This window comes from Geotrypetes seraphini, chromosome 7 (assembly GCF_902459505.1).
Source record: "Geotrypetes seraphini chromosome 7, aGeoSer1.1, whole genome shotgun sequence".
Classification (NCBI taxonomy): domain Eukaryota; kingdom Metazoa; phylum Chordata; class Amphibia; order Gymnophiona; family Dermophiidae; genus Geotrypetes; species Geotrypetes seraphini.
In genome coordinates, this window is record NC_047090.1 from 169,439,530 (window position 1) to 169,455,624 (window position 16,095).

General features: G+C 39.5%; 1 protein-coding gene across 5 annotated transcripts in view; it reads right to left on the minus strand.

Moving 5' to 3' along the window:
• Positions 1–16,095, minus strand: part of PAPOLA (poly(A) polymerase alpha) — a 365,046-nt gene that overhangs the window by 162,410 nt on the left and 186,541 nt on the right. For all 5 annotated transcript variants that reach the window (XM_033951973.1, XM_033951971.1, XM_033951970.1 and 2 more), the window contains one exon: positions 9,318–9,438. In XM_033951973.1, the coding sequence (XP_033807864.1) occupies positions 9,318–9,438 (121 nt within the window). The remainder of the gene's footprint in view (positions 1–9,317; positions 9,439–16,095) is intronic.

The window sequence follows — 16,095 nt, forward strand, 5'->3', positions numbered from 1 at the left end:
TACTTACATTTTCCAAAGCTAAAGTATTTCAATCAACAAATTCCTTTCTTTTTTTTTTTTTTTACGTTTGTTGTCTGAGATTTTTTTCCATCAAGTTGGTTCCAGTTTCTCTTTTTTCTGCTTTTTTGTCTTCTGCATTTCTTCCTCTCCCCTCCATCCCCATGTGCAACATGTTTCTCTCCCTCTCTCTCATATGCCTTCCTCATGTCGTTTTAAGATATTTTTAGAGAGAACTCTCACTTTCAGGCAGCTAAATTGAAAACCAGCTTTGGCAAAATTATGCTAGAAGTTCCATTTTACTATAATTTTAGAAAATTACTAAAAACACAACTATTTGATAAATTTGTAACTTAAGTGTTCTAATGTTAATGCTTTTAATCTATAGGCATTATGTATCTTCTAGAAATAGCTTTTCTTGTATTGTAAATTGGCTGGATGTTAAGCCTTATCTTGCTGTGAACCGCCTAGAAATTTTTACTGGTTTGGCAGTATACAAGAAATAAATTACTATTATTCCTTGCTGCAAAGGGGGAGGGAGGAAGAGATAGAGAAAGAAAGAGGATGGATCCAGGGCGCATCTCTGCCACCCCCTCTACTGCCAAGTGCAACATTTGAATTTACTAATCTAAGACATTCTCAGCATATTTGCTCTTTGTTTGCTTTCCTATCAGTCAAGAACTATTTATATATTTTCATCAGCTTCTCTCAGTCCAGACAGCAACCTGGGATAAATAATTTAGAAGTCTGATAGTTATTTCTGTCTCTTATTAACATTTTAGAAAGTTGTTAAAAACTTTATTTGCAAAATTTATGGTGTTAAATTAGACTTTCCCCCCTTCCTTTACTAACGCGTAGCGGAGTTTTAACGCCGGCAGTGGAGATAACTGCTCCGACACTCATAGGAATTCTATGAGCGTTGGAACAGTTACCGCCGCTGTCAGTGCTAAAACCTGTGCTACACATTAGTAAAGGAGGGGGTTTATTTGTAAAATTTATGGAAATTTAAAATGATTGTACTTCGCTGTGTGTTCCGCTTCTTTTTTTTTTTGTTAACCACAAAGAACTACAAGGTACTGCGGTCGTATATAAATAATTTATGTTATGTTATTTCTCCCTCTCATCCCTCATCTTTTGTCCCTCCCCACCAGCCCCATGCTCAACATTCCTCCTTCTATCAACCCTCTCCAACACCAAGCTGCATCACCTCCCCCTTCCCTCTACTACCATGTTCAACATTCCTCCCTCCAGCATCCTTTTCCATCTATCTCACCTGCCAATTTTGGGGGGCTATGGACACTGTGGTCCCTTGTTCCAACATCTATGCTTCCCACACAACCTAGTCTGTGCATTATTTTCCCTCCCTTCCCACATGGTTTCTGCGGGTGTATTACCTTCTTGCAGATTCAGCTGCACTCACTTTCTTCAGGCAGTAGCAGTGTTCCTTCCTACACATGGCCGATGTCTAACCTAGAATCCTTCCCTCTGGTGCAAAACGTGTCAGAAAGCAGACTTCCGGGTTAGTGGCCAGCTACGTGTATGAAGGAATGCTGCTACGACCTGAAGAGAGCGAATGCAACTAGGCCCAGAGGAAAGTAGCATACCTGTGTGATCCCCAAACTAATAACTCCCATTCCTGCAGAATTCCCGCAGACTCCACTGGATTCCCATTGTCCCTACTTACCTCTCTACCTGGGGCAACACTGCTCCCAAGGGTACAGGCCCTGAGCTCTTAAGAACTACTGACGCAGACTGGCCACACAGGAATCATGTGAGGCATGTGCCTGTGGGTTACAGACCTCAGCCCTGAAAGTATCCTCTCAGTGTCAGAGATGCCCCGGGGTGACTGGGATCCTCTGCGGTACTGAAAGCCTCCGATCAGATAATAAAAACCCCAAAATAATAAAAATTAAACTCTAGCAGAACAGGTAGGCTCCCTACTTTTAAGACTGAGGGGGGTGGAGCTCATCCCCAAATGATGGGAGGTGGAACAGAAAAACAAAACTGTGGTTCCAAAAGTTTGGTAGCAGCTCACTGAAAATGCTGCAAAATCAACTTGGAAGTGTTCACTTGACGTCGTTTCTTGTCAACATTCAAACATCCGGGCACCCATTTGGCTGGCAGGTTCTGCATACCCAGCTACTCATGAATTATATACCCAACATGTTCCCTGGATATATACAGTGTCTCAGCAATTGTTTTAGCCAATATTCGCCAATCTGCCATCAGGTCATGGTCAATAGTTTCAAGAGCACACCACTTGAGGCCTCACAGACCTTGCTGCATCTTCGGTCTTAATCTCCACACTGAAAGTTTGCATGCCACTTCTTCAATGTGGAGTATGATGGGCATTTGTCACTCAAATGTTTGCATCATACATTCATGGATTTCTATTGGAGTTTTCTTCTGCAGGAATAGGGACTTCATAATGGTTTGGAGTTCCTCACTTGAAAATTCCACACTTTCGTTTATATGGTTCAATCAATGATCCTAGACGATGTCAAAACATAGCATTACAGTTCTGCAAATTGGCACTTTGTAAAATAAAACAACACTTTTCAGATACAGTGGCAAAATAACGCTCAGAATTTAGGACATTGGTTGGGCTAACTTTTCAGCTCCCTTCTCATACAGCTGTACAAAATAATGTACTGTATTACTCAAGGTGAACTTCTTTGGAAAAGGATAAGAATTGCCATATTGGAACAGACCGAAGGTCCATCAAGCCTAGTATCCTGTTTCCAACAGTGAACAACCCAGGACTCAACTACCTTTATTTATTTATTTTATAGCCTGTTCTCACAGAGGAGCTCAAAATGGGTTACAGAATTACATATATAATACAGATTGGTATATCAATAACATACAATTTTAAAATTACATACATAATGGGTTAGAGTTACATATATAATGCATTCAGTAGTGGGAGGTTACAGTTATAGGAGATTAATACATGGTGCAAGATAGAAGAGGGTAAGAGAAAAGAAGAGGAGAGGGAACAAGGGTAAGGTAGTTAGATCCCAAGTAGTACAATAGATTTTATGCTGCTTATCCAAGGAATAAGCAGTGGATTTCCCCAAGCCATCTCAGTAATGGCCTATGGACTTAGTAGCTTCACTGTATGCCCCTTAGTCCTAGTATTTTTGGAAAGAATGGACAAGCGATTCATATCTACCCTTTCCACTCCACTGAGTATTTTATAGACCTCTATATCACTCCTGAGCCGTCTCTTCTCCAAGCTGAAAAGCCCTTGCCGCTTTAGCCTCTCCTCATAGGGAAGTCGTCTCAAACCATTTATCATTTTTGTTGCCCTTTTCTAATTCTGCTACATCATTTGAGATAGCGACCAGAACTGCACACAGTGTTCGAGGTGCGGCCGTACCATAGAGTGTGATACAAGGGCATTATAACATTTTAACTTTGTTTTCCATTCCTTTCTTAATAATTCCTAACATTGCTTGTTTTCTTAGCTGCCACCGCACCTTGAGTAGAGGGTTTTAACGTATCCTCAATTATGACACTTAGATCCTTTTCCTGGGCAGTGACTCCTATCATAGAACCCAGCATCACACAGCTATAGGCCAGGTTTCTCCTTCCCACATGCATCACTTTGCACTTGCTCACATTAAACGTCATCTGCCATTTTGATGCCCAGTTTTCCAGTCTCACAAGGTGTTCTTGCAATTTTCTACAATCTTCTTGTGATTTAACAACTTTGAACAACTTTGTATCAGCAGTAAAATTATCTCACTAGTTATTCCCATCTCTAGATCATTAATAAATTATGTTAAAAGGCTGTGGTCACTGCACAGCCCCCTGGGGAACCCCACTATTCACCCTTCTCCATTGAGAATGACAGTAGAAGATGAAGACATCAGTGCTGGTAGGTCAATCCCAGCCTAATCGGCCTCTAGCACATGAGTAGAGGCTGGCAAGTTGACTTCCATCACATCAACCTCTGGTGCACAAATCTTGCAACTTGACTGAAAAAACTGTCAGCCTTGTTTGCTTGGCTTTCCTTCTCAAATCCTTAAGTGTCTCAGCGTAAGGGGCAAACAGAGAGCTTGTCAGACACTTGAATTTTAGATTGCGCTCTAGCATGGGATCACATCCCTCCATGTCACTGAGTGGTTTTTTCAACGTTGATGCCCATCCTGCTATTTTAGCTGATGAGAGGGGCACGTTTTTTTGAACATTTGTTGCCTCTCCATCACCGTCTGATGCCTTGCTGTGTCATTGCATCCATGTCTTCATTGCTGGGCTCTATGGCACTCTTCTAAAATTTCTTCCACATCTTCACATGTTATGTCCTCAAAGCCAACTCTGCTGATTTTTCGAGTACAGTACATGATGGCTTCCATGTTTCTATTCATGTTTTTTTCAACACTTTCAAAGCCCTCAAAATCTGTTACACAGTTTGGCCACATTTTTTCCACAATTGTTCAAAGTAGCCTGTGTGATGCCTTTCCAGGCTAGGCCAGCATAGTCTATTACATTGCATATTGTCACTGTCTTCCAGTAATCAAGCATGGTGACATAGTAACATAGTAGATGACGGCAGATAAAGACCCGAATAGTCCATCCAGTCTGCCCAACCTGATTCAATTTAAATTTTTTTCTTCTTAGCTATTTCTGGCCAAGAATCCAAAGCTTTACCCTGAACTGTGCTTGGGTTCCAACTGCCGAAATCTCTGTAAAGACTTACTCCAGCCCATCTACACCCTCCCAGCCATTGAAGCCCTCCCCAGTCCATCCTCCACTAAACGGTCATATACAGACACAGACCGTGCAAGTCTGCCCAGTACTGGTCTTAGTTCAATATTTAATATTATTTTCTGATTCTAAATCTTCTGTGTTCATCCCACGCTTCTTTGAACTCAGTCACAGTTTTCCTCTCCACCACCTCTCTCGAAAGCGCATTCCAGGCATCCACTACCCTCTCCGTAAAGTAGAATTTCCTAACATTGCCCCTGAATCTACCACCCCTCAACCTCACATTATGTCCTCTGGTTTTACCATTTTCCTTTCTCTGGAAAAGATTTTGTTCTACGTTAATACCCTTCAAGTATTACGTCTTAATCATATCTCCCCTGTCTCTCCTTTCCTCTAGGGTATACATATTCAGGGCTTCCAGTCTCTCCTCATATGTCTTCTGGCGCAAGCCTCCTATCATTTTCGTCGCCCTCCTCTGGACCGCCTCAAGTCTTCTTACGGTCAGATACGGTCTCCAAAACTGAACACAATACTCCAAGTGAGGCCTTACCAATGACCTGTACAGGGGCATCAACACCTTCTTCCTTCTACTGACTATGCCTCTTTTTATACAGCCCAACATCCTTTTGGCAGCAGCTACTGCCTTGTCACACTGTTTTTTCGCCTTTAGATCTTCGGACACTATAACCCCAAGGTCCCTCTCCCCGTCAGTGCATATCAGCTTCTCTCCTCCCAGCATATACTGTTCCTTCCTATTATTAATCCCCAAATGCATTACTCTGCATTTCTTTGCATTGAATTTTAGTTGCCAGGCATTAGACCATTCATGGTGGTTTCCTGGTCAGCATCTAAAGCTTCACAGGCCATACTATACAGCTCTCGCATGTATTGGCTCTAGAAAGCCTGTATTATTTCTCGTTATGGGGCTGTACGAAGGATATTGTGTTGGAGGAATGAAGAGAATTTCAACATCAGGGTGTGCATTTTTTTAGGTCTTGGGATATTCCATGTCAAGTGATCAAGGGCTCCCTGCATGACCATCACGGATTTTGATAAAACTTTATGCACAAAGTCCCACATGTATCAAACGAACTTTGGTGAAGTTTTAGTTTCGCCTGTGGAATATTCGTGGAGATATAGCCATTTGTTTGACCCCATACTGCAATGACATACAGTACGACAGTGACATTCTGACAACTTTGAGACACAATATCTCACGAGCTATGTTTCCAAAAAAACTGAAACTTAGCTACCCTGCACAACTTTTGGAGCTCTATTCAGTGCTACCAATAATAATTTTTGTCGAGCACTGAGTGAATGGCTGAATTACAGTAAACTTGGCCGAAAAAATTAGTGCTCCAAAAAAAGTCAAAGTTTGACATTACTTAGCTCCCACAATAATTGAGTAATAAATGCGAAATTTGGCGCATGTCTCAGTACAACGTTGTTTTCAAAAGTACAATTTCAACCTCCAAACTCTTTCCATTAGTTTACAAATTAAGTGTAAAGTTGCTAATTTGTGTAAAAAGGCCAAAAATAGGGTATTTTCAGCCTGCTTTTACAGAAAAATACCTTTCAGAAACTCTTTCAAATCAGTCTCATTAGAATGAGCATATTTCAAACCCCCTAGAAAAGTAGGCTTCATTTTTCAACGCAGGTTAACAATGCCCGAAAAAGGGGGACAAAGTTGGGAGATGTCACCATGGCAACGGCCTACGTTTCAACTTACAATTATGTCACTTTTCACACTGTTTTTCCCTGTTTATTTTTACTCAAGCTTTGGGTACAATTATAGTGTTCTTAATTAATGATTATTCCTAACTAGAAATTGAGGTGATAATTCTGTTGCATGCAGATCACAAATTACAACTTGTTTTCTTTTTCAGATCCACATTATTATTAATTCAGTTTAAAATGGATACCAACGAATCGATGCCAACAAAGTGGACTTCACTTTGGCTTGGAAACCATATAAGATACCCAATTTAGGCTTGGGAACCTAGGATAAGACACCCTAATCATTGGCTTTGGAACCAGAAAGATACCAACAAAAGGCTTTGGAACCTTGACAAAGAAACCAAATGCGAGGCTTGGGAACCTGGACAAAGTGGCCCACCCGTGGCTGGTATTGCACAGCTATCGGGCGTGACCCCTATGGCGATGGGGTTGCCAGTTCAAACTCTTGAACTGGTAATGACAATGTCACCATGGACCAACGCAATAGAGTAGTAGTAATACTACGTCAATACAAAACTGTAACTTTAAAAATGACAGAACTATGTTGAAATAGAGGTTGTTGCCGTGGCAACGTCTCCCAACTTTGTCCCCCTTTTTCAGCCATTGTTAACCTGTGTTGAAAAATGAAGTCCACTTTTCTAGGGGGTTTGAAATATGCTCTTTCTAATGAGACTGATTTGAAAGAGTTTCTAAAAGGTATTTTTCTGTAAAAGCAGGCTGAAAATACCCTATTTTTGGCCTTTTTACACAAATTAGCAACTTTACACTTAATTTGTAAACTAATGGAAAGAGCTTGGAGGTTGAAATTGTACTTTTGAAAACAACGTTGTACTGAGACATTATGCGCCAAATTTCGCTTTTATTACTCAATTATTGTGGGAGCTAAGTAATGTCAAACTTTGACTTTTTTTGGAGCACTAATTTTTTCGGCCAAGTTTACTGTAATTCAGCCATTCACTCAGTGCTCGACAAAAATTATTATTGGTAGCACTGAATAGAGCTCCAAAAGTTGTGCAGGGTAGCTAAGTTTCAGTTTTTTTTGGAAACATAGCTCGTGAGATATTGTGTCTCAAAGTTGTCAGAATGTCATCGTCGTACTGTATTTCATTGTGGTATGGGGTCAAACAAATGGCTATATCTCCACAAATATTCCACAGGCGAAACTAAAACTTTACCAAAGTTCGTTTGAGACATGGTGGACTCTGCATATGAAGTTTCATCAAAATCCGTGATGGTCATGCAGGGCACTTTCCAAGAATCTGATCACTTGACATGGAATGACCCTCTTGCCAATAGTCTACTGGTGCATTATCCAAAATCAGCAATATCTTAAATGCAAGGTTTTTATGGTGGAGTTAATGTTCAATTTCTGGAACGAAACAGTTGAGCCAATCCCAAAATAACACATATATTATCCAAGCTTTGCAGTATCATCTCCAATTCAGGTTCTTTCCTTTAAGTGCACAAGGATTTTGGACTCTGTAGATCAGGGGTAGGGAACTCCGGTCCTCGAGAGCCGTATTTCAGTCGGGTTTTCAGGATTTCCCCAATGAATATGCATTGAAAGCAAATAGATTTCATGCATATTCATTGGGGAAATCCTGAAAACCCGACTGGAATACGGCTCTTGAGGACCGGAGTTCCCTACCCCTGCTGTAGATCATAAAAGGCTTGAATTTGAAATCAGCGTTGGCACTAGCACACAGTAGCAGCCTGGTATAATCTTTAAATGCCTTGAATCCTGGAGTCTTTTCATTTTATATGTTCCACTTCCCAGTCTGCTTGTAAAACAAGTCAGACTCATCCACATTGAAGATCTGCTCTAACTCTTTCCTTCTATTATACTTAGCAATTCCTCAGCAGCTTCGTTGTCAGCTGAACCTGCCTCTACAGAAAGGCATACTTTTTTTTTTTTAAGCACAGATTGCTTTTTAAAATATGCTAGCCAACCTGAACACATAGGGATCCCAAGGTTTTCCTGCCCCTGGATAACGTGTTTGTAAATGTCTTTGGCTTTCACCCTAACAATGCTGTCCACTATGCTTTTCTTCTCATTCACAATTTGCATTATCCACAAATTTAGCTGCTTCTCCAACTTTTCAATTAAGTGATCGTGAACAGATGTTATGAAACTTTCCAGTGTAGCTTCATGAACAGACCAATGAATATCTTCCTCTTTTTGCTGGATTGATCTGATTGTGGATTCATTCACATTGAACTCATGAATGATAACAGAAACTGACTTGCCAGAATGAAGCCCGTCTCTCAGAAGCATAACATGCTAATTTCTCTATGGAGTGACACCTGCAGATGCTTGTAACTCACTCATTATGCTTGGTGGCCATTTCTAGAAGCAAATGCCAAAACTATGAAGTGAAAAAGTTTTTTCCTAAAGTTGGAAGTCTACGAAAACACAGTGCAAATGGCAAATAGCAGTCACAATGCATGCAACCATAGATAAGCAAAATTGCAAATCGGGAATGCAAGAACAATAAGAACAGACTGTATTGCTCTTAATATTAGAATTAATAATTCTTATTTGGATGAGTATTGAATAAATTTGATTTGATTTTAATTTATAGTTTATGATGTACTGTTGTGTATTGATCTGTTTGTTGTAACTTGCCTTGAGCTTTTTTTGTGAGATTCATGGCAAAGTAAGTAGATTCTCGGTTGCACCAAACTTATAGGAAAATAGCTCAGGGCAAGAGGGGGAGAGAAAAATAAGTCATCTTAACTGGTCTAGTAATGACCATAAGAAAGTAAAATTTAAAAATATAATTACCACCAATATTAAATACACAAAAATTGATTCAACATAGCATTAACATTTTAGAACCAATTGTAAGTGATTATAAAAAAACATTTACCTTGTTTGAATTCCTCAACCATGACCATTCGTGTAGACACAGAAACGTTGTAAGTTGAGTTCTGCTGTGGGTATGCTGGTGTAATAATTGGCATAAGATGGTACCTATCGCTGGGATTCACCTACACAACAATAGCAGCCAATCACTTTCTTGTATAGGTATTGAGTTCTTAAATAGTAAGAAAACACTAATTCAGGACACATAAAATTTTCAATTGAAATGCAGAATTAAATCATTAAATTTGTCACTTGTTCAGTTAGAAAGTGCAAGCCACATTGCACATACAAACATTGTGTATTCATCTCTCAGCTCTTCCCTTCACATCCGTAGCAGCCACTTTTATTCATCTGTTTTAGTCTCTGCCTCAATACTACAAGATCATCATAATGGATGAAAAAGCCTGGTGAATGGTTAATAAATGTATGAATTTAATCATTGTAAATTGTTGGCATGGTTTACTTATTTTATGAATTTGAAGATTCAAAATTGCTTAGATTACACATATGATTTATGGTTTATCAAATAAAAAAACCAAACAAAAAAAACAACCCAACTCGTACGTTCTAAGCAGCAAGGATATCAAATAACTATTTGTTCTGACAGAGGCAGGAGAGAAGTAACCATGCCAGCATCAAACCCTCTACACCCCCCACACCCCCAGCGGCAGACTCATGCAGCTACTGGCAATCATCCTTAACAACCCCAAATTAAGTGCACCATTACAAAAAAAATCCTTCCCCTCCCTCCAAAATATTAGAAAATATGCCAACTGAAAAAAAGATACTATGATATTAGTCCATATTAGCTTGCCTGGAAAATTGTTTCTTACCTGTAGTGATGGTCTCCATTGATAGTAGGATAAAACAAAGTAGATGACAACATCCTGTGGCATGGAGATGGAGTAGCTCTCTCAGAACTAGACAGTTTAAGCATGCAGTCTTTCCTGCACTGGTACTTCATTTAGTATGTAGCTTCAAGCCAGTTCTTAGAGAAGTGGCAAAACTGTCAGATCTATCCTGCCTTCTACAGAGAACCCTCGCTACAGGTAAACAACTTTAACTATCACTATTAATACTTATTTCTATATCGCTGCTAGACATACATAGTGCCGTACATTAAAACATTCGAAAGGCAGTCCCTGCTCACTAATCAAACAGGACAAGTACGGGGTTAGGGAGTTTCTCAGGCATGGGTGCTTTACAAGTGAGTTGGGGTTAAGAGTTAAAAGCTAAAAATAAATAGTACATAGTAATGACAGGTTGAAATTAACTACACAGGTGGTTGTTTCAGGATCACATTACATACCTCTAGAAATGTAAACAAGAACTGCAAGGTATTAATGTGGAAGAGCCTTGATTAAAAAGAGTAATTTTGCACAGCCATCCTCCCCTTTTCAATTTTTATTTTTCTTGCAGCAAGACGAAGTACTTATGCAAACAGACTTCTCAGCACTGTTTGGTCAAAGTCACTGTCCTTTCTAGATGTAGAAAATATTATGTAGTATTGCTCTCTCCCCTCTGGAGGATGACTTTAAAGAGTCTTTGTTGAAGACAAAAAATAAATTCTTCATACCCTTGGATACTTTTCATATTATCTATAAAACATGATTCAAATTGTATTAAAGTAGAATTTTAGTCATCTACTCAACCTAATTTTCACTTTCACATGAAAACTGGAGAACTATTCAAAAAGTAATTAAGAATCCAGATCGTCTTGATTACATAAGTCTTCACACCCTTTGACTCAATACTTTGAAGAAGGGATTTTCACTACTGTAAGTCATTTATGATAAGTGACTACCAACTCTGCAGAGTGGGGATATGTCAGCTTTTGCCATTTTAACAGAACAGTTCAGTTCTCTCCATTTGGTTTCACCTCTGTGGATTAGTGACTTCAAAAATTGACTTTTTTTTTTTTTAATTGGATTTTAGATCTTTGACTAGGCCACTTGAGGATATTCACTTTTTGTTGCTTTTCCTTTGTACCAGAGGCTCACTGTCTTACTGAAAAGCAATTCTTCCCAGTTCCAGCTGCTTGTCAGCTCTGCAACTGAGTTACCAGCAATGGATGATTTGGTGGCAAACTAAGCTGTATCTTGAGTGTTTTAATAGAAGTATCCAGAGACCTGTAAGGATATGAATCCAATTCATAAAGAACCACATGTATCATCTTCCCACCAGGAGTACATGTTAAGATTATACAGAAACATAGCTACTTCTGAGCACTGCAGTCAAAATTCTATTTGAGTGGATTTGCTTTTTGGAAGCTTTTGTCATCTCTCTGCCTTGTCCTATTAAACTTCTGTTGGGCCTGCCATCTTTCAAAATACTGTTGGTAACATCTTTGGTAGGAACAGCAACTCTCACTCTGGGATAACAGACTTACGGTAATACAGATGAGTTTTCTAATGTAGCTACTATTTAACATCTACAAAAGTAACAGTGGTTTCTTATGACAGTATTTTACCTTCTCTATGAGTACCTGGCACCCAATATAAACTTTAAACAACAAGAAAATATAATAACCATTTCTATGAGAATCATTTCTTCTTTAATTCTAGGAACAAAGTTTTTACAAATACTGATTTTCATATATTGCATCATGGGTATGGAGTTTTATTTGAACATCCAATTTTTCAAGATCTTTATGGAGCCAATTATGATTCTGAAACGATATGCATACTGATGGCTTGCATCTTAACATAAGAATAGCCATACTGGTCAGACTAATGGTTCTTCTAGCCCAGTATCCTGTTTCCAACAGTAGCCAATCCAGGTCACAAGTACCTGGCAGAAACCCAAAGAGTAGCTACACTGCAGGCTACTGATCCCAGGGCAAGCCTACACTGCAGGCTTCCCCTATGTCTTCTCCGTGCTGTTAAAAAAACTGTCATATTCTTTATTGATCTTCTCTCAATTTGTGCTAGATTGAGAAGAGAAGTGGCCTAGTGGTTAGGGTTGCAACATCAGCACCTTGAGGTTGCTGGTTCAAGCCCAGCACTGCTCACTTAATACTCCACTACCCCAGGTACTTTAGTCAGATTGTGAGTCCACCGGGACAGATGTGGAAAATACTTGAGTACCTGATTGCAAACCACTTAGGCAATAAGTGGTATATAAATACTAACAAACAAGAAGATGAATATAAATATGAACAGAGGAAGAAGCAACAATCAGATGTTTTTAGCTTTGCTCAATTTTTCTCTTGCAAAGGTTGTCCTAGCACATTTGACTAGATCAAAAATCATCCTATCATCTAAAAAGCTTTTCACTACAATGAGTTGTTCCATTAAAAATTGTCACTGGAACTACAAAATTTCAAGTTATCTACAAAGCAATCATATTACCTCTTCAGGATTAAGGCTAAACCCATAGCTAACAGTGAATTAAATATCATATAAGATTAGAACGGTGACACAAGTCTCAGTAAAATACTCCTCCCTCAATTTTACAGTAGGGATCAAGTTACTAGGATCTTAACATCTGCCTAAAGGCATTGACCAGTTTTGCAAAATTACTTAAAACTCGTTTGTGCAGGCTTCCTACAATTATTGAATAAGAAATTGGACTATTATATGTTGTGTATTTGTTTTATATGTATAGATTTTTATGAATGTTATTTGTAACTTGACTAGGTTTTAGGTGCGAGATACATTTTTTAAATCTTCATATTTCAACAGTTTGTTCATCATGAAAATGTGGCAATGCACTCAGTCTAAGGTTTACTTTGTGTATTTCAAAATAATTTATTACCCAGGAGTATGAAATACCAAAGGTTCTCTTACAGTCAAATCCATACTATACTGAGATTTCTACTTAGCATTAAATGATCTTTGGTTCCATATATCTTTCTCTATCATTCTGCTCTGTTGCCATGTTATTGGAATCACTATAATCATATACTTTATCTGCATCTATTACACTGAACGGCTTGCTAATTACTGAACAAATTTTTTGAGAACATTATTTGGATCTCCCCAGGGCCAGATTTAGATGAAAAGAGGCCCTAAGCTATTCCACTTATGAGGCCCTTTCACATCCCATTTTTAAGTTTGTAAATTACATGAATGATAATAAAATACATCATTACTGTGATATATATATCAATGTTAAATGAAACATGTTGTTATTGGTACTAACCTTTATAAAAAATGTGACACGGATAATAAATAAAAAAAGTTGAGAACACTTATTTGGACATTTATTCTCATCACCATATATAGTACTTGTAACAATAACTAATCAAACATAACACACAACATTGCCCCTTCCTATGTTCATAGTGCCCCCAGTGCGTCCTTCCTCACCTCAATCCCCCTCCGATGCCCACCTGCCTCCCATCCCCATTCCACTGAAACCCCCCACCCCATCCCCCACCCCGATGCCAGTCTGGGCCGCCCTGTCCTGACGGATCCACATTTTGCCTCTCTCCCCGCGGGGCTGGGCTTTGCCCAGCTGTTTCCGGACTGACGTCTTTCCCTCCCCGATCCTCCTCCCAGGGCGAGAAAAAGAAAGGAAGAAGCTGAGTCGGCGCCCCATTGCGGCCGGAGCCGGTTCCGATCCTGGCGTAGAATTTCTCCTTATTTTCGGTTCAGTGTTTTAGTGTTCACTGTTTTTAGAATAGTGTAATTTTAATTTTGCTAACAATTTGAATGTATGCCCCTCTTGATCTTGAGGCCCTAGGCTGAAGCCTAGTTAGCCTATAGGAAAATCCGGCCCTGGATCTCCCTTTGGGAGGAAAAGACTTTTACCTCTCATTAGCCAATGAGGTTCTAAATCTGGCTGGCTGAGCAACTGATTTTTGCCATCTACCAGGTCTTACAGGAGAGAAATTAACTGAGCCAAAAATTGGTCACTCCATCTGGGCCAGGGATCTTCCAAGTTTAGGGCTTTCTTAAACCTGTTTTCCAACTAATGTTACTTCAGACCATTCCATAGCTTTGATGTTTATCTTTTTAAAACTCATATACAAGTATCTTAGGCAGTGCTCTACATGGAGCTTAAATTTCTCCCAAAACAGTTTCGTTGGTGGTATTTTCACTGTACCAATGCTTTTTTCCAGCTCCTCATAAGATTGTTTTGGTCTCTCTACAAATAGTTTACTTTGATCTCTTTTTTGCATTTTTCATATGACTGCTATTTTTAATACATTATTGAAGCATATAAATTTAAGGTGGTCTTCTATTAATACAGCATGCTACAACTTGGTATTTTGGATGTATATCAAGTAATCTTGATTTTTTTTTCAGGATTATCTATCAAAACACTTTTGCATACAATGATTTTATTTTTACTCCATTGTTTTTTCAAGTTGTCATTTTTTTTCTGGCCCTATACCCTCATCTATAGGTTTCTAATTTTGCTGCACAGTATATTTTATTTGTTCCTTGATGGTCCTTTTATTAAAGTTATGGTCCAATTCATCTTATCATATCTCTTCCTTAGGTGTAAAGTCAACTTGGGTAATCATTCTCTCTCCTGGAACCCAGCATATTCTACTTCAACACAGGCTAAGAGAGAAACAAATCACTTCTTCCATCTCCATGTCATTCTGTGGCTTCCCCCCCCCCCCCAACCTCATCTCATTTGATTTCTCTTCTTTGCCTTGCTTTTAAATACACTCTTCTGAGCTAACTCAATCTCCATTAGCCTTTTTTCTGGTGTTCTTTATGCATCAACTATTATGTTTCTTTCTTGATCCTCTTCTTTTCAGAACCCCCCACCCCCATATATCAACTTTTCCTCTTCTATGTTCTTTTGAGATCTCTCTCTGCATTTTTCTTTTGGGGCTCATGCCTAATCTTTCCCTTTATACCAGTGTACAAAAGCCCTTAACAGATTTTGCCACGTACATACTTATCTGCTTTTTAAAATTAGGCAGCTTAAGTTTGCATTGATTTCTTCTTGGAGCTTTCAAGTTTTTGGCAGACTTTTTCAAAAGCATAAAGGCAGCAGTACATTATCAACTCTATCTGCAGGGGCCCACAATAAACAAGTCATCTACAATGAATTTCTATATATGACTCTCCTGCTAAAACTAGTCCATGAACAGGTTCATCATTGCCTACTATTATATAGAGAATGTTAATAATGCAGATACTATATATGAAAATATCACCATCTTTAGATCTAGTGCATGTGTCAAACACAAGGCCCGCGGGCTGAATCCAGCCCACCTGGCCATTCGGCAAGTGGTGACTATGCGCCTGACACTGCCACCTCCCACCCACTGAAATTTAAAATCTTCAGGCAGCCAATGCGAAGCCAGCCTCGAGCCATCGTTCTGTCCCAGAAGTACTCTTTCTGCAGTACAGAAAGAACATTTCAGGGGCAGGCCGACAGCTGGAGGCTGGCTTCGCGTTGGCTGCCTGAAGATTTTAAATTTCAGCGGTGGGGAGGTGCTAGTGTCAGGTGCAGTCACCGCAGGCCACATAAAAAGGCCAGGCAGGGGTAGGTGGGGGAGTCAGGAACTGAGGACAGGTTGTAATGTAGGATCCAGCTAAGAGGGGACGGCTGGGGTTGGGAATGAGGGAAGGACATGCTGCATGAGCTGAAGGGGGAGGGGGTTGGGAAGCAAGGATAGATGCTGAGCGAGCTGGTAGAGTGTTGGGAAGGACTGAGAATATAAGGGCTAGGGCAGGGGTCTGCAACCTTTAAGACATAAAGAGCCACTTGGACCCGTTTTCGAAAAGAAAAAAAAACTTGGAGCCGCAAAACCATTATAAAACAAATCTAACACTGCATATATTGTTTCTTATCTTAATGCTATATACAGGATC